Source organism: Pseudonaja textilis, chromosome 1 (genome assembly GCF_049901715.1).
Source record: "Pseudonaja textilis isolate UNSWEBS1 chromosome 1, rPseTex1.2, whole genome shotgun sequence".
NCBI classification, from domain to species: Eukaryota; Metazoa; Chordata; class Lepidosauria; order Squamata; family Elapidae; genus Pseudonaja; species Pseudonaja textilis.
Genome location: NC_141990.1, coordinates 13,184,088 through 13,210,426, shown reverse-complemented (window position 1 = coordinate 13,210,426; position 26,339 = coordinate 13,184,088). Strand labels below are relative to the sequence as shown.

At 39.8% G+C, this 26,339-nt stretch overlaps 1 protein-coding gene across 1 annotated transcript in view; it reads right to left on the bottom strand.

Moving 5' to 3' along the window:
• Positions 1 to 23,244, bottom strand: part of CALN1 (calneuron 1) — a 234,738-nt gene extending 211,494 nt beyond the window's left edge. Inside the window, exon 1 of the mRNA XM_026708568.2 lies at positions 23,038 to 23,244. Within this exon, the coding sequence (XP_026564353.1) occupies positions 23,038 to 23,175 (138 nt within the window). The 5' untranslated portion in view covers positions 23,176 to 23,244. The remainder of the gene's footprint in view (positions 1 to 23,037) is intronic.
• Between the last annotated feature and the right edge of the window lie 3,095 nt (positions 23,245 to 26,339).

Here is a 26,339-nt window from a genome sequence, read left to right as displayed (position 1 = left end):
TTCCCAAGGGAAGGTGAGCAGTTGCGGGATATTCTTGTAGTATAGATAGTGCCAGGTTCAAGGAATAAGGAACCAGAGTTGTTCAAACAAGTTTAATTCATGCTAGCTCACTACAAGAATCTGAACTACTAACAGTCAAGGCAAATTGGCAGTAGATAAGAGTCAATGGAATTCAAGGAGAGCTGGGTTTAGAACTCTTGTGGATGCAAAGGGACTCCAAACTGATGATGCGCTTGACCCCTCCTTCAAACTCAGCTTGGTCACCTCCTACAAGCAGTAGTCAACTTGAACTTTTCCCTTGTGAATCTGGTTGTTTGGGCCTGACGCAAGATGATGGCGGGGCAGAATTTGAGAAACATATGAGAAAATGTGGAAAATTCATTTATTTTCTAGTTGGACCTGTAAGGATAACCTCAGAAGAAATTGGTGAGGGATTGTAGGAGAATCTAAAGCTATGGGAATGCTAGGATGTCTGTCTGCCTGCCTGTTTGACCGAGACTAAAGAGTAAGACTAAAAGTAAGAGAAGCACTTGATGTTTCTTCAAGAAGGATCAGGAATCAAGGGAGAAAAGAAGCCCAGCCACCTAACAGGAAATACCTAGCAGTGAACTCTCCCAAGAGGTGAAAATACCTAGAGAGGTGCAGATCCAGGTGTACATGTGTCACCTATCCAGTGATGGGATTCAAAAAATTTTTGACTACCGTTTCTGTGGGTGTGGCTTGGTGGGCGTGGCAGGGGAAGGATACTGTAAAATCTCCACTCAGAGGTGGGATTTGCCGGATCTCCAAACTACTCAAAATTTCCGCTACCAGTTCTCCAGAACTGGTCAGAACCTGCTGAATTCACCACCTCTGCACCTGTCCCACAGTAGCTGCATTTGCTGCCAATTTGCTTCTGGGTGCAATTCAAGATGCTGGTTGTTATCTTGAAAGCCCTATATGACTTGGGACCAGGTGATCTGAAGGATCATCTCTTCTTGGTTACATCTACACCTGACCTGCCAGAGTGGGGAGGCAGAAACTGTTGCAGATCCTATGTCTTAAAGAAGTACCCAAAAGAAGGGCCTTCTCTGTGCTGGCTCCCTTCCTTTGAAATAACATGCCTGCAGAGATTAAACTGGTCCCCAACTTTGACACTCTTTTGCAAGGCCCTGAAGGCCCAGTGTGGGATGGAGCCCCTCAAGTGGCTCATTTGATTATTTGTTGTCATCATGATGTGGGTGGCTGGGTGGAGGGTTATTGGTTTTATTCTTTTTTACCCTTTTTATATTGAGGCAGTTTTTTTATTGTTTGTAAGCCCCCCAGAATCACTGAAAGTGAGTCAGATAAAGTAAGTAAGTAAGTAAAGAAGGAAGGAAGGAAGGAAGGAAGGAAGGAAGGAAGGAAGGAAGGAAGGAAGGAAGGAAGGAAGGAAGGAAGGAAAGAAAAGAGAAGAGAAGAAAGGGAGGAAGAAAGAGAGAGAGAAAGACAGAAGGGAAGGAAGGAAGGAAGGAAGGAAGGAAGGAAGGAAGGAAGGAAGGAAGGAAAAGAAGAGAAGGAAAGAAAGAGGGAGGGCGAGAGAGAAAGAGAAAGAAGGAAGGAAACAAAGAAAAGAAAAGAAAGAAAGGGAGGTAGGGAAAGAGAGAGAGAGGAAGCAAGGAAGGAAAAGAAGAGAAGGGAAGAAAGATGAGGAGGGAGAGAGAGAGAAAGAGAGAGAAGGAAGGAAGGAAGGAAGGAAGGAAGGAAGGAAGGAAGGAAGGAAGGAAGGAAGGAAGGAAGGAAGGAAGGAAAGGAAGGTAAGTTATAAATATTGATTGCACTTCTGGAAATCCACTGGCCTCCTCTGTCTTTTCCCAGTTATCTTCTCAACTCCTCTTGCCTCTGAACAGCTGCTTCCTTGCCAGAGAGATTTGTCATTATTAGAGTTATTAAAGAAGACATCATTCCACCCAAAAAAGAAAGTTGCAACCCTGCCTGCCCAATTAAACCTTCATTAAATTAAATTTAAGACAACTCTAAGTAAGGTCTCTGCAGGGCTCCCCTTTGACTCTTTATGGAGTTCTTGTCACTTATTAATAGAAGAGAATATTTGTAGCTTAGGGTTGAACAGTGAGGTCCTTGGTGCTCTCCAAGTATGGTTGTTTTCTACCTAGTTGGGTAATTAAACATCTGCAAGAAAACAACGAAGCATCAAGGAGCCCACTAGTCACTTATTGAAAGTATTGCAAGAGGTTTCTACATACGGCAAGCCCTGGCCCTCAAAAGCAGCTGGAAGTAAAGCAACAAGAAAGCTTATTTTCACTTTTGTAAAACAGCTTGTGAAAAGGGCTTTGAAGTCATGCTACACTCAAAACATTGCTGCCCTCTTGTCAAACTCTTACACTGTCCTTATAATATATTAATATTTTGCAGCCAGAATAATATTTAAAGTCATCTGTTTTCATGAGCCTGCATGGATTCTGACAATCCCATGCTAGTTCTGAGATATTTTATTTTGTTTTGTTTTATTTCATTTCATTTCATTTCATTTTATTATTTTATTTTATTTTATTATTTTATTATTTTATTTTATTTATGTCAATTGCTTACAAGATAATAGGTATAAGTAAAAACACAGTTATGAATAAATGAATAAATAAAAGAAAAATAAAAGAAACAATAGGACAGGGACAGTAGGCACGTTGGTGCGCTTATGCATGCCCCCTACAGACCTCTTAGGAAAAGGGTGAGGTCAATAGTAGACAGTCTAAGGTTAAAGATTTTGGCATTTGGGGAAGAAACCACAGAGTCAGGTAGAGTATTCTAGACATTGACCACTTTGTTGCTGAAGTCGTATTTCCTACAATCAAGTTTGGTGCGATTAACCTTGAGTTTGTATGTATTGTGCGCTCTTGTGTTGTTATGGTTGAAGCTGAAGTATTCATTGACAGGTAGGACATTGCAATGTATGATTTCATATACTATATACTGTACTTAGATCGGACCTAAGGTGGTGTAGTTCTAGGGTTTCTAGGTATAGAATTTCAAGTCTGGTGGCATAAGGTATTCTGCAACGAGTAGAGGAGTGGAGACCTCTTCTTGTGAAATATTTCTGGACTTTCTCAACTGTGTTAATGTCAGATACGTAATGTGGGTTCCAGACTGATGAGCTGTATTTGAGTATTGGTCTAGCAAATGTTTTGTATGCTCTAGTTATTAGTGTAATATTACCAGAGAAAAAGCTACGTAGGATTAGCTTAACAACTCTTAATGCCTTTTTGGCTATGTAGTTACAGTGGGCTCTAGCACTTAGAACATTAGAGATGAGTACTCCAAGATCCTTGACAGAGTTTGGATCATCAACAAGGTCTTGACTATTCAGCCTGTATTTTATTTTCTGATTTTTTTTGCCAATATGTAGGACAGAGCATTTATTTGTTGAGATTTGAAGTTGCCATTTGTTTGACCATTCTGATACATAGTCAAGGTCTTTTTGAAGGGTAGCAGTATTGTCTGTGGTATTGAATAGCTTTACATCATCATCAAAGAGAACACAGTTGTTCTTAATATGATCACAGAGGTGATTTATGTAGAGTATGAAGAGAGTTGGTCCTAGAACACTGACTTGGGGGACACCACTGTTGACAGGTACAGAATTTGATAGGACGCTCCCAATTTTGACCATTTGTTGTCTGTTTGACAGGAATGCTTCTATCCAGTTATGCAGTTGTCCAGACATACCGTAAGATTTCAGGAGTAGTTTCAGGAGTAGTTTGTTGTATACCACTGAATCAAAGGCTTTACAGAAATCTATGTAGATTGTGTCTATTGCTTTGCCCTGATTGAGTTGTGTAGTCCATATGTTTTTGCAGTGTAAGAATTGCAGATTGCAGGATAGTTTTTTTCTGAAACCAAATTGTTTATTGGAGAGTAGGTTGTTTGTCTCTAAGTGGAGGATAATGGATTGGTTAATAATTGATTCCATGACTTTACAGGTGACGAAGCATAAAGAGATTGGTCTGTAATTTTCAACTAGGCTGGGGTCTCCCTTTTTGAAGATTTTTTGAAGATGGGGATGACCGTGGCTTGTGACCATAGTTTTGGCAAGAAGCTGGTCCTGAAAGATTTTTCAAAGATTATGCTTAGAGGTTCTGCTATGGCAGTGGGTAGCTTTTTTAAGAAGTAGGCACATATTCCATCCGGTCCAATAGATAGAGATGGTTTTAGATTGCGTAGTGCTTTTTCAACATTGTCTTCTGTAAAATCGATATGTATTAGATCATTGTAGTTGTCTGTGATTTGACTAGGAAATACTGGGCATAATCCACTGCTGTTTACAAATACTGAGCCAAAGAATGTGTTAAAGAGGTTGGCTTTAATAGTGTCGTCGTTGCAGTCTTTACCATTAGGTCCTTTCTGGGGTGGGATGGACCTTGAGTCTTTTAGTTTGTTGTTTACAAAATTGTATAAAATCTTACAGCATCTTGCAAGAGAAAAAAACTTATGCAGGACTGTAGATTTCATATAAATTTAAGGAGAGAGAATAATCCAGACCACACCGCAAGATTACATGAAGGTATCCAAGCTGTTATAATTATAGACAATATAATATACTGTCAATCCTTTTCTCAAAAGAACTTCAAGCAAAGATTGTTAGATATCAGTTGTTAGTTAAATGCAAGGTACAGTTTTGAAATTGACTGCCGATATGAGCTTTGAAGACAAAGCTGCATTTCCCCTAATTTTCAGCCAGTCTGGTGTTGTGAAACTGCACAACCATGAGTTTTAGTCCTGACTTAGGCACAAAGCCAGTTGGATGATCTTAAGCCAGATCCTTCTCTCCCAACCCTAGAAAGAAGGCAATGGCAAACTACTTCCAAAACTCTTGCCTAGAAGACTGCATTTGCCAGGAGTCAAAACCAGACTTAAAGATATAAAAAATGCAAAAACAAATAAATGTAGATGTGCAATATCATGGAGGTAAAACATCACATAAAGCAACTTGACAGTATTTAATGTACAGTGTCATCAAGGTTGTTTTTCAGAAAGTGTTTTGTCAATAAAATCAAGGTTCTTTTGAGTCAAGCTATGTGACTTACCAGAAAATAAATACAGTATGCAGGCTTTCTTTTGGAAAGTCTATCTATATCTATATCTATCTCTGTATTATCTCTCTCTCTCTCTCTCTCTCTCTCTCTCTCTCTCTCTCTCTCTCTCTCTCTCTCTGTCTATCTATCTATCTATCTATCTATCTATCTATCTATCTATCTATCTATCTATCTATCTATCTATCTATCTATCTAGCCATCTAGCGATCTTAGTGTCTAGCTATCAGCTAGCTATCTAATCAGCTGTCTATGTGGCTGTCTATCTATCTAACTGGCTGCCTCCAAGAAAGCCAAAGCCTCACGTGCTCAACAAAGAGATTGAGACTCTGGAAAGAGTGCAGAGAAAAGCATCAAAGATGATTAGGAGTCCGTAAGCTAAAAATATGAAGAAAGGTTGCAGGACTTGGGTATGTCTAGTCTAGTGGAAAGGAGTAGGGGTAACATGATAGCAGTGTTGGATTTGAGGAGCTGTGACAAAGAAGAGAGGGTCAATTTATTTCCCAAAGCACCAGAAGGCAAGACAAGAAGCAATGGATGGAAACTAACCAAGGAGAGAAGCAACCTAGAACAATTAACCAGTGGAACAACTTGCTTCCAGAAGTTGTGAATGCTCCAATCCTGGAAGTTTTAAAGAAGAGATTGGATAACAATTTGTCCAAAGTGGGGTAGGGTTTCCTGTTAGTGCAGGGGGGTTGGATTAGAAGACCACTGAGGTCCCTTCCAACTCTGATGTTCTATGGTTATCTTTATTCTTTTTCTTTGCTGACTTCTTAATGAATCCCGAATCATAAAACAAAGGCTTAAGCCTTTTGACACCTAGACTGAAACTGACAAAAAGGCAGCTTAAAATACAGTCGGTGAAATTGGCAAATATCACCAACTTAACTAAATAAGAAAATGCACTCAAGATATTAAAAATAATAATAGATTTCCTCACACAAACTCTTTATTCCAAGGTCAACACCTTTAATTTCAATCAAAGTTCAGGTAGTATGAGACAGGAAACTGAAATATTTAGTCCGCCTAAACATTTAGTCCATCTCTGATCTTCAGATATTTAGCTACAACAACATCAGCAATAATAATATGGATGCTTTGTTGTGTTCTTTATAGCAGGGTTCACCAACCTTTTGGACCTCAGGGACCACCAAACTCATAATTTTAAATCCCAGGGACCACTAACTGGTTCTGTGGGTGCAGCCTAATTTGTGGATGTGGCTTGGTAGTCATGTGACTTGCCAGGCATGGCTTGTATGTAAATATTATAAATATTTATACAAATATTGAATTTTTTATTAAAAAAGAGCAACTTTTACCCAAAATCAGGCAAAGCAGGCAGGCAGATTGAGTTGCTCACAGAATCACAGATTTATTCAGAAATCTATCTATTTGCCATTGGCTAGCTCAGTCTGTCACATAAAATTTGCTAGCAAGCAAACTCACAAAATTAACTCACAACTCACCATTTATTTAAATATTGCATTTTTTATTAAAAAAAAGCAACTTATACCCCAAATCAGGCAAAGCAGACAGGCAGATTGAGTTGCTCACAGAATCATTCAGAGATCTATCTGCCATCGGCGAGCTCAGTCTCTCAAATTTGCTTGCCATGAGTCTGCACTGAATAATAGAACCTTCAGTCCTAAGGGAGGTTTAACTGTGCTTAAAAGCAGAGCCAAAGATCTAAAGACAATCTAGAAAACAAGAAATCCAACCGTTTCCTGCTTCCTAGCTAATCTAAATCTCCTGGCACAGCAGAATAGCTGATGGTCAGAAAAAGGAAAAATAGCAATTTAGCAGGTAAGTTTGCTGGGTAAGGAGTGAGTGGGTGGGGCAGGTTCCCATAGGCCATGTGAGCGGCACGGCCTTGAGGTTCTGCGCAGCTGGATTAATTGCTTGTGGGGGGTGCTCTGGGGGTGAGATTTCTCTGCAGCCCCCCCAAATTTTCTCATGGCCCACCAGTGGGCTGTGGCCCACCGGTTAGCAACTGCTGCTTTATAGGGACCCTGCCAGTGATGATATACTACCGGTTCAGACTGGTTCAGCCCAACTGGTAGTAAAAAAAGCCTCCAATGATCAGCTGAGAAGAGGGGGGAAAAATCAGATCAGCTGAAAGGAGAAAGAAGAGAAAAGCCCTCCCACCTGCCCCTGGCTTTTCTCTTCTTTTTCCTCTCAGCTGATTGGCATTGCAGGCCTCAGCTGGTGTGTGGAAAGCTGCAAATGTGTGTTAGGTGCCTGTGTGTATGCACCATCAGTGAACCAGTAGTGGAACAGGTAGGATCCCATTACTGGACCCTATTTTTCAATCAAACTTATCCATAAGGATAATTTTGAATGGTAATTCAGGTTTGCTAAAAGGAAACCAGAACTAGGCCAAAGACCTTATCTTATATTGCTAGGTTTTTAATTTTTTAATTTTTTTGATAAATGAAATTTCATTTCTTTATCACAGTGCATAGATTGCTCTTTTTACTTCTGCATTACACAATGAATCCCTAATTAGGGAGGTCATCCAGCCATTTTCTTTCCAATAGACTCAGCAGAGAGCAGGCTATTGGTTTCTTCTTGACCTCTGGGTCTCCTATTTCCAAAATCCCTCTCCAAAAGGATGCCAGATGGAACTGGTAAGAGTAAAAGACTCTTAACATCTGGAAGGCATCTGATCGCCTACTGCTTTTCTTAAATTATTGGAGACAAGCGGCTCTTTCAAAGGAAAAGGAAAGATCCTTAGCTAAGACTGTGTCCCATCTTTTTTTAAAAAATGTTTCTTCTGAAAAGACATTTACAGTCTTTTGGGTATTATACTATTTTATGGAGAAAGTTTTATTAAGTTTTATTGTCTTATGACATGACCGGTCTGGACTTTTTCTACTAGTGGTCTCATCGGTTAAGAACTAATGTTGTATATTCAATAGGCTGTTCAAGATCTGGCTAAAAGATCCTCCTTTTACACATTTTTGTATTAGCAGCAGCACCAGAAAGCAAATTGCACTGAGTGCAGAACTGATTCTACCATTAGAGAGTGAGGCCATAGTTTATGCCTCTTTATAACCCATATTACAGTATTATCTTTATTATCATCAGCTACTCAGGATTTCAGATTGACTTGAAGATGGCAGGAATTAAAGATGGGTTCTTATACTGTGCTAATACCTGTTCTGTAGTAGTACCTCTGTATATGAACCCACAGGGCTCCTTATTCAGTTAGTCTGTAGAAAAGTTAGGAAATCTCAGCCCCATCATTAAATCCATCCTGCCAGACCATCTGTCAACTCTGAAGCTGGCCTGGCTGAAGCCATCTTGGAGCTTCAGTGTTGCCACACTGGAGCTGAGGGATAGGGAGGGAGAAATTCGAGATAGCTGGGATTGTGTAGCCAAAATATATTACCTTCTCTTGGGAACCAAGGACATTGTCACACCTGGCCACAGGAAGGAGGAGTGACATCACCAGGCAACCAGACATCACCATGATTGGACCATGTGATTAATTGTTTGGGGTTGAGGGCAAAACTTTTGTTTTTAATTAGATGGAAACTGGGGAAAACCTTCAGAGTCAGTTTTCATCAGATCTGTGCCAATATGATATATCCAATAAAGCTATTTGAGGAATTAATCTGCCTTGGAATTTTGCTTGATATACAGTAGGTCTATTACTTGGAACCTTGACACCAACTCCTCCATGAATCCCAAACATCATCCAGTCCTTCAGTGTAGGTGGGATCTGGATCAGGCTTTCAAATCATCCGCACCCCAGCTCTAGGTTTAAATTTTGATTCTCTATTGTCATTTCTAAGGCCATAAAAGGCAAAGAATTGGTATGTCAATGTCAGGTGCAAGCAATTACGTCCATTCATGAAAGGCTCAAAACAGCTACTTTATTGCATTCTATCTATATTACAAGAATCTGCCCAGTCTGCTTGCCTTCCTTTAAGAACAAACACATAACATCCTATAGAACTTAGGAGGGGATCAGACGTATGCCTCTTGAGGCACTGCAAAGATTCAGGGCTAGTTCCCTGCATGACTCCTCCTCCTTGCTTGGGCTGGGAGTTTCCCACAGTCTGATAGGGTTGCCGAAAAAGTTGTACATCTTCTGAAAGGGAGAAGGAAGCTGGTATGAATCAAAAAGAACAGAGAATCCACCTCTTCAGCTGAAATGGTCAATCATTGAACCAACGATGCAGTGCTTCCCTTCACACAACATATATTCATAGAGAATAGATACCTTAAAGTTGGAAGGCTAGCAATATCTTGAATTATTCTCCCTTCCACTGCCCCTGTCATCTTACAGACCCTTCAAAGAACCAAATGTTGTTCTACTCTATTGCCAAGTTGGCTTGACCATTCATAACTGAGTCTGTGTAATGAAGATATAGTTGGGGGAGGGGGAATCAGTGAACCACAATGGGCCCAGTTCCTCCCAGCTGGAAACTTGTAGGGTAAAAGATTTTGTCTCACTAACTCAAATCTGACAGTTGGAAAAAAAAAGACAGATGGAAAGTGGCCAACTCTCTCAAAAATGGGGGCCAAGTAGCTCATTACCTAAACAGCAATCCAAAAGATACATAAGTGGCTTGAATATTATTTCAATATTAAAAGCTTGTTTTTGAAATGCAATCTCTGGCATTCTTTGGGAATTCTTCCTATATTTCTTTAATAAATATGATGTAACAGAAGTTCTTGGGTTTCTTATGAACTTGCCTAAGTGGTTGAGTCCTGCTAATAGGCTGAAGCTTGACAGTTCATTCCAGGTTTCCACAGAAAAATATCTTCCAGATTACCTGTGAAAAATATCTTTTGTACTGCACGTGAAACAATTGATTCGTGCTGTGTGTGGATCCTTTATATCTTGGGAATGGGAGTAGAGGAGAGATTCTGTTGCTATACTGCTCTTTTATTGCCTAATAGATTGATAGTACTCCATTAACAGAAATTCATGATGCTGAATTACTTCAACATGTACTTTAGTGTAGCAGTCCCCAAAATTTTTGGCTTCAGGGGCCAGTTTTGTGGAAGATAATTTTTTTCATGGACTTGGGGAAGCGAAGAGTATGCAACTTACATCTCCTTCAAGAACAGTTTACCGTAGGATTCTCACTCCCATTAGAATCTAAATCTTCTGAGATGGAGTTCAGGTGATGATTCTAGCACTAGGGAGTGGTTGCAAATACAGTTGAAGCTTCATTCACGCACCCACCTGTCACCTCCGGCTGTGCAGCCTGGTTTCCAATAAGCCATGGTTGGGGACCCCTGCTTTAACACCAATGCGTCTAGAGCAAATGATGAGTTCATAGTAGATATTACAAGTGTAAACTATGCCAGTTGGTTTCATGGTGTACATATGATGAAGATCAGATACTTGATTTGAGATTTTTGTTTTGAACTGGAAAATATTTAAGATCTTCCCAATGTGATTGCCAGGGTAGGTCCTAAGAAGTTTTGGAAAGTCCCACCATTGACTTTGTCAATATCCTAATTGGTACCTGTAAAGAGGACATTGTTAATAAACTACTTCCTTTAACACATGCCAGGGACAGGAAAACAAGGAGCCAGGATAGAGTTTGAAAAGCACTACAAGCTTATTCTATGCAACCTATAGACAAGATTTTAATATACTAATGTTCAAGCAAATTGGCACCAAATAAGAGTCAATGAATTTCAAAGGGGACTGGCCTTAGGTCTTTTCAGAGGCATAGTGATTCCAAACTGATGATGTGTTTGACTCTGCCCTTGGGCTCAGCCAGGTTATCTCCTATAATACTTGTCTTCTATGCTTCAAAAGGGTAGTATATCAACAAACTGTAGGAGTTGGGATGCCAGGAATGCAAATGGAAGGATATCTGACTCAGATTCAATAAGATGCAATAAAGCCCATTTGAAGGTTTACATGAGGATGATATTTACAGCAAACATTTTTAATGTAATGCATTGGTAAGCTTACAGAGCAATCATTCCACGTTGCAAGGGGCTGATTTGTGTCCCATAATTTTCTCCCAAAATTTGATCATAGAACTCTCAGGATTCTTTAAAAATGTTTTCAGTAAACTTTTATAAGCACAATCATTCACATTTCAGCCAGACAGGAGGCTGCCATTGATGGAGTTAATTACCAAGAGATCTGGTGAATCCTCCTATATAATTAAAACTGAACCAATTTCAATTTGTGGACAAGCTGTTTGGCACAGTACATTCCACCACTTGGATCCTTGCCCAATAAGTTCTATAACTTCTAACTAGGAGCTTATTTAGTCAACATTAAAGTGCTTCTTTCAGGAAGGATAGGATGTAGTCAGAGGTGGTACTCAGAAGGTTCTGGAGAACTGGTAGCAGAATTTGAGTAGTTCAGAGAACTAGCAAATCCCACCTCTGACTGGAGATTTTACAGTATCCTTCCCCTGCCACGCCCACCAAGCCAAGCCCACAGACTGGTAGTAAAAAAAATAGAATCCAACCACTGGATATAGTCCTTGTTTAAAGGTAGCGATAGTTAGATTACTCCAAATAATTGGACTAATTGGTATTGAATAATTGGTATTCAACCCATAATTCTCTAGCTATCCTTGATTGGAGAAGGTGATCAAGACACTGATGGCTTCTTAGTGTCAGGAAATACTGTAAAAAAGAGTCCATTTCAAACTAGGCTGTTGAGCAGATTATGGAGTGATTAGGTTGATCAGTTCTGTTGAGGAAAGTTTAGTTAGTGTACAACAGACTTCCTCTTGAATAGAATAGAATAGAATTCTTTATTGGCCAAGTGTGATTGGACACACAAGGAATTTGTCTTGGTGCAACTGATATTTAAGCTTTCAGTACTACTAACCATTGATCAAGAAAATCAAAGAGAATTTTGAGCTCTTTCTGAACATCATAAAGACCAACCTCATGATCACTGCAAGGAACAGAAACATCAAAATAACAATTGACAATGAAGAGATAGAATGTGTGGAAAAATTCACAGATCTCTCCAAGTGCTGAATGTAGCCCAGAAATAAAATATTGGATTACTTTGGATTCTAGAGCAATGATGAACATGAGCCAAATATGAAAAAGCAAGGACATCATGTTGGCAACCAAATGTACTGTAAGTTAATCTGCTCTATTACATTCCCCCTTAGTCCTATGGTTGTAAAAGTTGAACCTCAAAACTGAACCTTAGAAAAGCATGACAGGAAGAAAATTGAATCATTTGAGCTGTGGTGCTGGAGAAGGCTCCTGTGTATTCCTTGGACAGCAAAGGTGACTAACAAGCAAGTACTGGAGTGCACAATGCCATAAATGTCACTAGAAGGCAAAATCATCAAACTGCACCTTACTTACTTAGGCTATACGTGGGAATTCACTGGAGAAAGCAATTGTGTTTGGAAGAGTTAGCAGTAAAAGGAAACCAGGCCATCAAAGAACACAGTGTCAGCCTCGGATCCATCTTGACACACAGTGTCTGGAGACCATCAAAGCTGACACCAGTCAGAGCAGAGAAAAACTCAGAGAAGTAGTGCAAGATCAGAAGATGTAGAGAGACCAGGCCCAGAATCACCAAGAGGTGAACATGACTGAATGGATACCATCATCACCATTATCATATCCATCATCATCGCCACAAACAATGGGATTCTTCTGGCTTACCAGTGAGAACTGAAAATAGTAATCATTGTTTTGCAGTAGTTCCATTTGAATCTCTCATAATGTCAATAGCATCAGGTATAGACAAGTGCTGCTCAAAAATGTTGTCCTTCAATTCTGTCTTCATTGTTTTCCAATATTTATGGGAAACATAATGGAGGTCACCAGGAGACCTGGAACTGGATACTATCAGTGTGCTGAAGGCATCTACTCTGCAACATTATCAGGACAATGTCTATGGAGATTCTCAGTCATCCAGGTCATCATTGTCCCAAAGGTGCTGAAGAAGCTTCTTGGATGAGAAGCGAAAAACAAAGAAAGTCCAGTTGCCTTTTAAAAAGCACCTTTGGTTTTCAGGACAACGATATTGCTCTTTTGAATGCCCACCTAAGAACTGATATTAGGCTAATAATAAGTTGAATCTTAATCCAGACAAGAGGGAGATGCATATTATGAAGGGTTACAATTTCAGAGAGGAGTTAGATCTTTCTCTTTTGAACGGGATAATATTATCTCAGAAAGAGATGTTGAACTTTTGGATACTACAAGATCTTCCAGATTGACAGATTCTTCCCTAACTGAGACAATTATCTTTGGTTGATGTAACAACCCATCCTTTTCCTAAAAGGCTTTACAACAATGTGGGAGCAGCAATATTCCAGTATTTACATTTGACATATGGGGCTGCCTTTAAGCCTTATATGGAAACCAGCTGGAGTGGTAATCAGCAGTCAAGAGGGTCTTTGGAAGAGCTCAAGGAGACCATGTCCACTGAAGCTAAAAGCATTACATTTGCTTACAATTTTGTTTCCTGGGGAAATATAAAGTGGAAATTATGTACAGGGTTCTTGAGAAAACACCTTTTTCTACCAGATCCTCGTGTCTCTGCTCACTGACCTTAACTGAGTGTCAATACTTCTTTGGTCTTTTTAGTTGCCACCGAGGATTATCTACAGTTGCTGCATATTCACCTAAGCAGGGCAATTTGAAAATATGCCTTCCTTATTGGTGTCCAGTTCTGGAATGCTTGATAAAGTTAAAAGGCCTAAATCATTGTTGATTTTTAAAAGCAGCCCAAAGTCATACCTTTCCCCATAGGTTTTTAATTGTTAGTTTAAGTTATTTGCATTCCTGTTTTTAATTTTCTTAGTATCTCTGGTTTTGATTTCACTATTACGTTTTTTTCTAAACTTATCAAAACCAAGGGTGGGATTCTTTCGGGTCGGACTGGTTTGGGCAAACTGGTAGTTCTGGTGATCATTTGGCCCCACCCACCTGCCCTTGCCGTTTTCCCGTGCTTTATTTCCTTGTTTTTGAGGACAGCTGATGCACACCTCTGAGTGGTTTGCTGCACATCAGCTGTTTTACTCACCGGGGCTACAGCAGAAGGTAAGTATTATAGCTAAAAATGGTCTTTTCTAAATGCTGGGTGCACGGTTACTGAACCAGTTGTTACACTGGTTGAATCACACCACTGATCAAGACTTGTAATATTAAGTCACTTTGTGACTCCTACTCATTGTCTAACTGAGGTCATAGTTGTTAGTGTTTGGGGATAAACCCCCGAGCTGAGTGCACAGCAGCAGTCAAGCCAGGCAGCCAAATGAGAGTGAGGCTGGGCCCTAGAGTATACACACACTTGAGACAAATACACTGTTTGTGGTTTAAATAGGTATTTAATTCATACAGAGATTAAGAATAGTCATTCAGTCCATATGTTAGTATCCAGTATATCTATCCAGTTATCAAGTCTTTTAAACAGTAAATACAATGTTCTTATCTGCTTGTATATCTTCTTCTTAAGATACCTTTCTCTCAAATACTAACGCTGAATCCACAGCTCACCAAACAAACAGTCCTTGTGTTCAGGTGAAATGGTATCTGGCACAGTAGCCTCCAAGGTAAGCAGATAGACGTTCCAATAACAGTAGGTAGCAGACCAGGAACAGTAACCAGGTGCATCCAGAAGCCGTGACTCAGACAGTTGCATGCAGAAGCCGGGCTATTACGTTTCCCCTCCTACCTTTATGGCTGCCTGCAACCGCACCCACAATGACATTGCAGTTTATGTGCTTAAAGCTACATAGCACTTAATCCTAGGTTCATATATTTATTCACCCAAACCAGTTGGAGTATCCATATACCCAACATTCTCCCCTTTTGGGTGATATAAATATATAACCTTTACATTCTAAACCCATATTTTTTACAACTCTCTAGATGCTTAATAGCACCTTGGGCTTTAGTAAAATGATCAGCTACATTGTCCTCCGACATGCAGTACTCCAGCTGTATCAATTTACTCTGTACAGATTGTCTTACATTAAGATACCTCAAATCTGTATGTTTACTTCTCGTTTTAACTGCAATATTAGTGGCCATTTGAATTGCTGCCTGATTATCTTCATGTACAACTATAGGGTAATGTACAGTTATACCCATATCCTTCAACATTTGTTTGTACATAATCAACTCAGTACACAATAAAGATAAACAGGAGAATTCGGCCTCCATAGTAGACAAACTTATATGCTGTTGCCTTATTGACTTCCAGCCAATTAATGTCTTACCCAGCATTATGGCTGTTCCTGAAGTCGACTTTCTAGTATCTCTTTCTGCTGCAAAACTAGCATCTGCATAAGCACTCAATATGAGATCACCTTTTGGTTCTAAATACAGTGCATGGTGTAATGTTCCTTTAAGATATCTTAGGATTCTTTTCAATGCTATCCAGTGGCACTGAAGCGGGTCATTATTGTGTCGAGCCAGCTGATTAATACTAAAAGCAATATCTGGCCTTGACCAATTGCTAATATATGATAAGCTACCAATCAAAGATTGATACAGTTCCTTATCACATTTGGGACTTTGTGTATCCATTTTGCAAATATCCTGACTCATTGGAGTCTTTGCAGGCTTACAAAGTTCCATTTTATAATCCATTAGCAATTTAGATATCTTATCTTCTTGAGATATCTTAAACCCTTTTTGTGTTCTCAGTATATTCAATCCTAGATATCTCTTTATCTCCCCTAATTGCTTGATTTTGACTTTCTTGGCTAATGATGCAATTATTTCATTTGCTTCATCATTAGTCTTAGTTATCAGAGCAATATCATCAGTAAACAACAATAATAATGATATCTTCCCATTCTTTTCTCTCTTAAATAGACATGGGTCGGCTAAACCAGCTTTAAACCCTATATTGTTCAGTTCCTTTACAATATACTGGTTCCATTCATAGCCCGATTGTTTAAGGCTCTTCTTTAATAACCAACAATCATTATTATTATCACCTTTCAATCCACTAGGCCTTTTCATATACACAGTATGTCTTAGTGGAGCGTGCAAGTAAGCAGTTTCCACATCTAAATGGTTAACTATATATTGCTTGCTTGCTGCCCACACTAAGGCTGCCCTTAAAGTTGCTGCTTTCAGACTAGGTGCAAATACTTCATCATAGTCTTTTGTACTTTGTCTAAAGCCTTGGGCTACTAACCTTGCCTTATGGATTGTGTTTCCATCCTTATCTGTTTTTATTTTAAAAATCCATTTGCAGCCAATGGGTTTTTCATTACTAGGTAATCTCACGTTTTCATATACTTGCATATCCTTCAGAGACTTCAATTCTTTATTAATTGCTGCATACCACTTTTCTTTCTCTTTAGAAGGATATCTTCTTATCTCATCCACAGTATTTGGGATTCTATTTACCTGGCACACTGTGTTAGCCTGGTATCTATCAGGCGGTCTAGATACACGTGTAGTTCTTCTGGGAATTACAGGGCTTGTATGAGGACTTTCTTGAGTTACTACCTGGTCCTTTTCCTCATCTTGCTCAGCTATTTCTTCCTTTTCTTCTTCTATGGGCACAATATCTTCCTGTACTTCAATCTTTACTTTATTTTTAAAGTTACAGGGATACTTAATGGGATTTCTGTAGGATTCAATAATCACTTCTTTATTGTTATCCTGCTCTAACTTATCCCATCCTACGTGCTCTAGAAATTGGGCATTGGCACTACATAACACCTTAGATGTGCCTTTCTCCCAAAATCTATATGCCCTATGGTTAGCTTGGTAACCAACGAAGAAAAATTGTTTAGCTCTGTGTTGCCCTTTACGCCTGAGTTGTGTAGGGATATGCACCCATGCTGGTGCACCAAATGTGTGCAGGTAACTCAAATCAGGCTTCCTGCCATGCCACATGGTGAATGGTATTTCACCAGTAGTTGAGTTAACAACGTTATTTAATAAATGATTAGCACACATTGTGGCCTCCCCCCACAAAGAATCAGGTAACCCAGAATCAGTTAACATAGTACGGGTCATCGCCTGCAATGTTTGTCCTCGCCTCTCAATAAATGCATTGTGCTGTGGTCTGTATGGTGCAGATGTCTTATGAGCTATTCCAGCTGCCTTTAACCTATTCTGGAATTTGCTGTTAACAAACTCCATACCATTATCTGTCACCAAGGTTATCAGTTGCCGTTTGGTTTTTCTTTCAGCAAACCTTAACCAGTTGAAGAAATGTTGATATGTTTCAGTTTTGCTTTTCATTAGGTAGCAAAACCCATATCTAGAGTAATGGTCCATAATGCTCAGTATATATCGAGCACCCCCCATACTGGGTTTCTTTGGACCTATAATGTCTGCAAATACTACTTCTAAAGGTTCTTTAGTTTTAAAACCGTTTAGCCTATTTGCAGGCATTATTTTACTCTTATCTTCACAACAGACATTACAACGCAAATACTTATCACAGGGTTTTAACCTTATCCCTTCAGATAACTCAACTGTACGTTTTAGCATTTTAAAGTTTACATGCCCCAAACGTCTATGCAATAAATGGATACATTCATCATGAGGCTTGTCATTATTAAATACAGTTTGTGCCTCCCCTTTCTTACTGTCATGTAAGACATATAATGCTCCATTTAAAGCTGCAGTTACCTTTTTGTTATCTCTTTTCAGTGTGCACTTATTATTCCCAAATGTAACCACATATCCTAATTTATCTAATTCTCTCACAGAAAGTAAATTCATTTTTAACTGTGGTACATACAACATGTTTATATTCTGCTTTAAACATGGACAATAAGCAATACCTTGACCCTTGGCCTTGAGATGCTACCCGTTAGCGAGTGATATATGCTGAGAGCTTGTAGACATTTTTATAAACTTTGTCTTATCTCTGGTGATACAGTGGGATGCTCCACTGTCCACCACCCATAAATCACTCTTCACTTCACAGTTGCTAAACATGGCCAGTTCAAAGGATTTCTTTGGCTTCTTTACATTCTGGCATTTTCCTTTTCTGCAGAATCTTGCCAAATGTCCTCTGCCTCCACAATTAAAACACCTTTTAATTCTGTATGCCGTTGAAGATAACTTCTCTTCTTCCAGGTGCTTTGCTTTACACAGCTGGTTTCTCTCAGGCCTTGAAGATAATTTCTCTTCCTTATGTTTATCTTCCCTCAGCTGTTTACGTTCATTCCTTCTCCTGGCTTCCTCTAATAGCCTGCCGGTTATCTCAGTTACTGATAAACTGTCTTTAGGCAATACCTCTAATGCAGTCACAAAATCATCATAGCTTCGATCCAGAGAAGACAATATGATGTATACTTGTTGCAACTCATTAAATATAAGCTCTTTTTCTTGTAATTGTTGAAAAATGCTTTTCATACAGTTTAAATGAGTTAACATGTCTCCATTTATCTCAAGATGTGTTCTAAACAGCTTCCGTGTAAGATTGATATGAGCTCCTACACTGTCTCGAACATAAATCCTTTTAAGACTATCCCAGCAGTCTGCAGCATTTTCCACTCCACGGATATGAATGAGTTGCTGGTCAGACAGGGTGAGACCTATGATGCACAAAGCCTGTTCATTCTTTCGTTCATAGTCCTGTATCAGTTTATAATCCTCTTCATCATTAGGATTTAAGTTTGATATATCTGGTGGGTTTGTAATTATGCCCCACAAACCTTCTCTTCGTAGCAGTAAACTACACTTCAGTGACCATGAAACATAGTTTGTTCCATCTAGTCTGGCTATCATGGACAGACTTGGCAAATTTACTTGTGCCATTGCTCTGCAGAAAAATAACTATTTAACAAACAGTTTGTCTTTACAGCAATGTGTAACTCTTGACCAAAACTCTCACTGGTATATCCTGGTTAGCTAGACTGTGCACACTGCTGGGCCCATAACCAATGTTAGTGTTTGGGGATAAACCCCCGAGCTGAGTGCACAGCAGCAGTCAAGCCAGGCAGCCAAATGAGAGTGAGGCTGGGCCCTAGAGTATACACACACTTGAGACAAATACACTGTTTGTGGTTTAAATAGGTATTTAATTCATACAGAGATTAAGAATAGTCATTCAGTCCATATGTTAGTATCCAGTATATCTATCCAGTTATCAAGTCTTTTAAACAGTAAATACAATGTTCTTATCTGCTTGTATATCTTCTTCTTAAGATACCTTTCTCTCAAATACTAACGCTGAATCCACAGCTCACCAAACAAACAGTCCTTGTGTTCAGGTGAAATGGTATCTGGCACAGTAGCCTCCAAGGTAAGCAGATAGACGTTCCAATAACAGTAGGTAGCAGACCAGGAACAGTAACCAGGTGCATCCAGAAGCCGTGACTCAGACAGTTGCATGCAGAAGCCGGGCTATTACGTTTCCCCTCCTACCTTTATGGCTGCCTGCAACCGCACCCACAATGACATTGCAGTTTATGTGCTTAAAGCTACATAGCACTTAATCCTAGGTTCATATATTTATTCACCCAAACCAGTTGGAGTATCCATATACCCAACAATAGTTTTATAAAACAGGTATAATAAAGTTAGTAAATAGACAAACAAAGCCAATTGAGGTTACTTAAACACAGTTGGAGAGCTCATATAATAGGCTTTTTTTTTTTTTTTTGCCTTAACATGATGGCTTGGTTCAGACAGTCAGTTAAGATAATGGCTGAATTGACCATGATATATCCAACTTCAATGTGCCCATTGAAGCCATTCCTATCATGCTATGTTAACTTAGATCCACCCATATGTCCAATTTTGAAGTCATCTAATTCCACAAGATTAGGCTGTTTACAACATTAAAAGCCAGAAAAAAAAGTGAAACCCTAGGAACAAAAATCATGTTTGGCCGAAAGAAAACATACTTAGTTAAATACAATTTCGAGGGGTGGCCCCACCCTATCCCAAAGATAGAAGGAACAGCCAGGTTTTCAACAACCTTTTGAACATGATCAGGGTGGAATCTCTTTGAGTCGATGCGGTTCCCCAGGGCAAATTTCATAACAGAGAAGACCTACTTCCTTGGACCCAATAGATGACATTGTTTAATTAAAGGGACCTGGAGTAAACCCACTCTGTTTGATCTCTCAGAATGGGCAGAAACTACAGAGATAGGCAGGCCCCCACTCAAAGTCACAAAGAAACTTTATTCGTAATTCCTGCTCATTCTCTTGGGTCTACTATCCAAATTCAATTTCTTAATTTGATTCATCTACTTTCTTTCATGCAGGAGCTCAAGAGGGCTTACATGGAGATCCCATGGGTTTCATCCCCACAACAAAGCTTGTTTTCCAGTTAGCATTCTGAGAAATCCCTGATGAATTTTTCCCCCCTGCAGTATTCCAATCCTGAGATTAGCAATGCATGAATCACCCAACACAGACAGCTATCTCTATTCTCATGCCAGGAGAAAAAAAAAAAGATGAATCCATCCAAGTTGGTATCTTAGGACTTGTCTCCTATTCAATGAAATTGAACAAAGTACCTTCTGAGAAGGGCAGCAAGGACAATTAGGGAACAGAAATATAAGTCTGATGAGAACTCGGTATGTTTATCCTTGAGAAAAGATGATGAGATGGAGGGATAGTACTTCTTAAGGATGTCAGATAGAAGGTCAAGATCTGCTCTCTAAGGGTACAGGAAATGGAGTAATGATGTTAAGTTATAGGAAGGCCAGTTCTTACTGAACAAAAGACTTCCTGGTTATAAGAACATGTTGACTGTGCAATTAATAACCCAGAGAGGCATGATCTCACCTTTGCTATGTATGTTCAAGGACTTGATTGCCTGAACAACATCTTTCAACTCTGTGATTCAAATGAACATATTAAAAAGTCACACATACTAATATCTGACCTAATTGCAAGTACAGGTAGTCCTTGACTTACTTACAACAACAACTGAGCCCAACATTTCTGTTATTAAGTGAGATATTTGTCAAGTAAGTTTTGCCCCATTTTAGGGGCGTCCCGGCAATGGTTAATAAATGAACCACTGTTAAGTGAACCTGGCTTCCCCATTGACTGAAGTTTGCAAAACATGCCCACGGGACAATCACAACCATCATAAATATGAGTCAATTGCCCAACATCTGAATTTTGATCATGGGACCATGGGGATGCTGCAACGATCTTGAGTGTAAAAAATAGTCATAAGTCACTTTTTTTCAGTGCCGTTGTAACTTCGAATGATTACTAAGTGAACTGTTATAAGACAAGGACTACCTGTATACATATCTGTACAAAAGGGAAGGGCTGCTGTTTATGAAGATAAAGATTCTGTGTGACAATTGTGGCCCAGCAAACATTTGTGCATTTTCCAAATTGTAGTCATTGTTATGAGGATGAAGGTTTGTTCTTTGAGCTTGTGAGTTGGTTTCCCAACGTTTCATTTACCAGACTAGGTAGCATCTTCAGCAGATGATACTGATATCCCATAAAATCCTCTGTGGATGTTACCTAACCTGGTAATGAAATGTTTGGAAACCAACCCACAAGCCAGAGAACGAACTTTCACCCTCATCCTACACCTGAGCTACAAATATTCACCACTATTGCAAAGTCATTATTATGTTAAAGGAGACCCTAAAATATTTGCAAATAAAGAGAAATTTTTAAAAGGACTAAGAACATGAGAATACTCTGCTGGATCAAGTATATTCTTAGTCCAATGTTTCATTTGCTGTAATGGACAACTAGATGCATCTAGGAGCAAGAGAAATTACTACCTGCATCTAGGACAGAGGTCCCAAAACTTGGCAACTTTAAGACTTGTGGACTTCAACTTCCATGCTGGCTGAAGAATTCTGGGTGTTGAAGTCCACAAGTCTTAAAGTTGCCAAGTTTGGGGACCCCTGATCTAGGAGCAAGAGAAACTTGATCTCCTGAAACTAAGATTTGAAGCCACATAGTCCCAAATCAAGAAATATCATTCTCACAACTACAATAGCTGTGTAGACCTTTCTCTATTAATTTATCCAATTGTTAGGGTTCCAAATAATAGACCCATAGAAAGCAAAACTCCAAGGCAGGTAGATTCCTCAAAGAATAGCTTTGTTGGATATATCATATTGGCACAGATCTGGTGAAAACTGACTCTGGAAGTTCCCATGGTTTTCACCTAATTAAAAGTAAAAGGTTTCCCTCAACCTCAAACAATCAGCCACATGGTCCAATCAGGGCACTGCCTGGTTGCCTGGTGACCTTACTCCTCCTTCCCCTGACCAGGTGTGAGAATATTCTTGGTTCCCAAGAAAAAGTATTTTATTTTGGCTACAAAACCCCAGCTATCTCTATTTCTCCCTCCCTATCCCTCAGCTCCAATGTGGCAACACTGAAGCTCCAAGATGACTTTGGTCAGGTCAGCTTCAAGGTTGACCCCAATCTTGCTTTAAAGCCACCCAAGATATTCCACATCAACATACATGCCATGCATGTGGATACACAGGAGACATGGTTTGAAAGATTTTGGAGAACTCCCATACATTTGCATGTGTCAGAGCATTTGCAGTGTAACTACTATTGTGAGACAACCCAGGAGCAAAACATCGCACACAGAAGCTTAGAAATTTAACAGTGGTTTATCTACAAGATAGTTATATACATGAATATACATGGTAGGCAAATACCTGATAAGTAATCAGTCTTCTTAACTCTGCATGGAGAACTCTACAATGGAGACCGGACAGAAGGCAGAGAGAAATATGCCCTCTAATGGCTGCCTTACATAGACACCTCTTAAAGTGGTAAAGCTTCTGTGGACCCATCCTTTGTCTTAAAATGGCAATACCATGCTGATTCATCCTTATTGCATCAGCCTTACATCGCATCAGCCTTACAGCAGCTGGTCAGCTCTTAAATCTCAACACCCTAACAGCATGCCTTTCTGTTCTTCTGCCAAGATCACAGAAGAACAGAAGTCTGACCAAATGAATGAAATGGGAGAGTTTTACTTTCTTTCTATCCAGAATCCTTTGGCTCCCTGGAAAACAAAACAATTTCAGGAAACCAACAAAGAGAAAATAAAATGTTAACACTTGCCAGGTGGAGAACTCCATTGACCTGTCCCTTTGCAAAGATTCTTCTGAGATCTTCTCCTTGACAGTAGGAGACTCTTCCCTTTGATCTCCTTCTGGTTTGGGATGGCCTTCTCCATGTTGCGCTGTCAACCCCATTGGGCGAAAGAGAGAGAAAGAAAGAGATGGTCCTTCCTGGGAGAACCAGAAATCCTTCACCGTAACATCAATGGCAGTGGTGTGACTCTGTAAACGGTTGGACAGAAAATATAATTGCTCAGGTTGTCCCAGTCAATCACTTTTTCTATTATTCATAATGTCCTTTCTTTCAGTCCCCTCTTCTTCTTCTTTTTATTCTTATTTTTTTTTACACCAGAACTTTGGGAATAACAAAATAGCAGTGAATCATTACAACCGTGTAGCAGATGTTTGGAAATTAATAGGAGCACAGTGCTATGAAAAACATAACATTAATTGATGAGTAAATGGACCACATTTATGGAGACAGATTCCGATATTTATAAGGAATCTGAAATATTTTCTTTGGAATGGTGCTTTATAAATTTCATATTTGCAGAGAGAAAATCTATTGATAATTCATTAGAACTGGAGGGATATACAAATATGGATTTGAAAATAGACTACAGATAGTCCTTGACTTACAATGGTTCATTTAATGACTGCTTTATGGTATAATGGCACTGAGAAAAGTGACCCATGACTGTCATAATAGTAGCAGAAATTTTGAGTAGTTTGGAGAACTGGCAAATACCACCTCTGGCTGGCCCCACCCACCCGCCCCCGCCCTTTCCTGTCCCATATTCCCTTGTTTTTTTAGCTCAGCTGATTAATGTGGCAGAGCGGATTACTGCGCCTCAGCTAAGTTAAAAAACAGCTTACCTCACTAGCACTAACAGAGGGCGGTTTTTGAGTGCTGTGCGCACATGTGAAAAATGGTCTTATAGAACTGGTAGGGAAAAATGTGGAACCCCACCACTGTAAACCACTGTCTCATTTTCAGAACAAAAATTTGGGGTTTAATTAGTTAAGGATTTACAGCCACAGTTAAGAGAAGCAACCTAGAACTACTAGAAGGAGAAACTTCCTGATAGTGAGAACAATTAACCAGCCTTGCCTTCAGAAATTGTGCATATTTCATCACTGGAGGCTTTTAAGAAGAGACTGGACAGCCACTTGTCTGGAATGGTATAGGGCAAGGGTCTTCAAACTTGGCAAGTTTAAAATTTGTGGACTTCAACTTCCAGAATTCCTGAGCTAACATGACTGGAGGAGGAATTCTGGGAGTTGAAGTCCACAAGTCTTAAAGCTGTCAAGTTTGAAGACCCCTGGTATAGGGTCTCCTGCTTGAGTAGTGGGTTGGACTGCAAGACCTCCAAGATCTTTTCCATTATTCTATTATTCTGACTACCTGTAGAAAATCTCTATCAATTTTTATTATGGTCATCTTAAATGGATACATTCAAAACTTAATAATTCCCAGGTTTCTTGGGAGCATTCTCAGGAAAGAAAAAGATAAAAAAATCTCAAAATCAGAGATGGGGCATGCTAGTCGCATTTCATGCTACACACAGCTGCTGTTTCCTACTAGTCAATATATTTTTTTTAACCAAGGAATAGATTGGTAGAAAACACTGAATGAGCTTTTTACCTGGTTTTATCTCTGGATCTGCTCAGTCCTCACTGGACTGACTGAGCTCTTTCTCTTCTTGTATACAAAGGAGCGTATCCCCCCCGCCGCCAGTTTCTTTTGTATTTCCAGCAAACCTTTCATTCTTCTTCTTAGTTATTGCTGGTTTGACTGCCTAAAATTCCTTTGACACACACCCACCTGAATTCCCCCGGTTGCATGCAATAATTTATTTTGCAAATGTATGGGAACTGTTGCAATCAGACCCCTGACTATTGCCTTCCAATTTCCCTTGATCCTTTCTGGTTTGGATGGGAAAACCAGGTGAGGGGAAAATGTTGAGAGCTTTGCTCAAGGCAGCTCCTTATCGTTTCATTGAAGAAAGCCAAGGCTTGGAAAAAGAAGCCTCAGAAGACTAATCGGATGGCTGGGCAGGTTAAATTGGGCCCATCTTGAGTAGTTCCCAGACCATGTTTTAAGCTTTTGTCTCCTCAAATAAATGAGCTCACATTTTCCCACACTCATATTTACTATTGTGGTTTTTTATGAAGGCCCCAAGAACGACATGTGGAGTCACTTCTGAGTAGTTCTTTACCTATAGGCAGATTCTTGCCAGAATAAAGCAGACTATGCTTTAGGAGCACTGATGATGTTATCTAGCTTGGGTAATGAAGTGTCTGCAAGAAAAATAACCAAGCTCAGAGAGGACGAAGGACCCCTCATAAAGCAACAATGTGCATAGCCGTAAACTGGGAGGAGCCACTTGAACCCTCTTCCTGCTGATCAAACTGTCCAAGCTTTGATGCCTCCCTACCCTGTGGGAAGCAGCCATTCCCTCCTGGGAATCCAGACTACATTCCACCCCAGGAACTCAGAGATCTCAAAACATATCATTGAGAAAGGGAAAGAATGAGAACCAATGTGTATTTTTGGGTAGGAGGGAGCTAGTGGTGGGATTCAATTTTTTTTTACTACCGGTTCTGTGGGCGTGGCTTGGTGGGCATGGCAGGGGAAGGATACTGTAAAATCTCCAGTCAAAGGTGGTATTTGCTGGTTCTCCGAACTGCTCAAAAATTCTACTATCAGTTCTCCAGAACTGGTCAGAACCTGCTGAATACCACCCCTGGAGGGAGCTGCCTTCCTTTTATTTTGGGGGTACATCCATGCAAAAGTGTTGAACACTCCTTCTTGTTTTTCAGTGATGCCAAGACGACGCCAATCCTGTTGGCACAGGAGCATCTGAGTTCACTATTAGAAGAAATGGTTCTTCTCATCTTCTGCCTCACTGACACTCTCATTTCCTCTTTTTGGAGGGGGGTGGGAGTGGGAAGGACCCTTCAGAGGATGGTTAGCAGCAAAAGCCAGGATAATTAATGTTGAAACAAGAACAATGAGAGCACCTTATACTGCAGACACTCAAACTTTGCTTTCCTGAATTAATAGCAAAAAGGTGGAGTGAATAAGAAGAGGACAAACATTTGGATAACATTATATAAGAGGCTGGGGCAGCTATTAGAAAGGTGAGGGATGCAACCATGTATTTTCCCCAAATTAATACCAGCAATCCCTTGCCATGAAGACAGCACCACAATACAGTATTTTTATATATTACGGAGCTATCCCTGCCTCCACCCCAAAGCATTTCTTATGGCTTTAACCCCGCCCCCACAAAAGG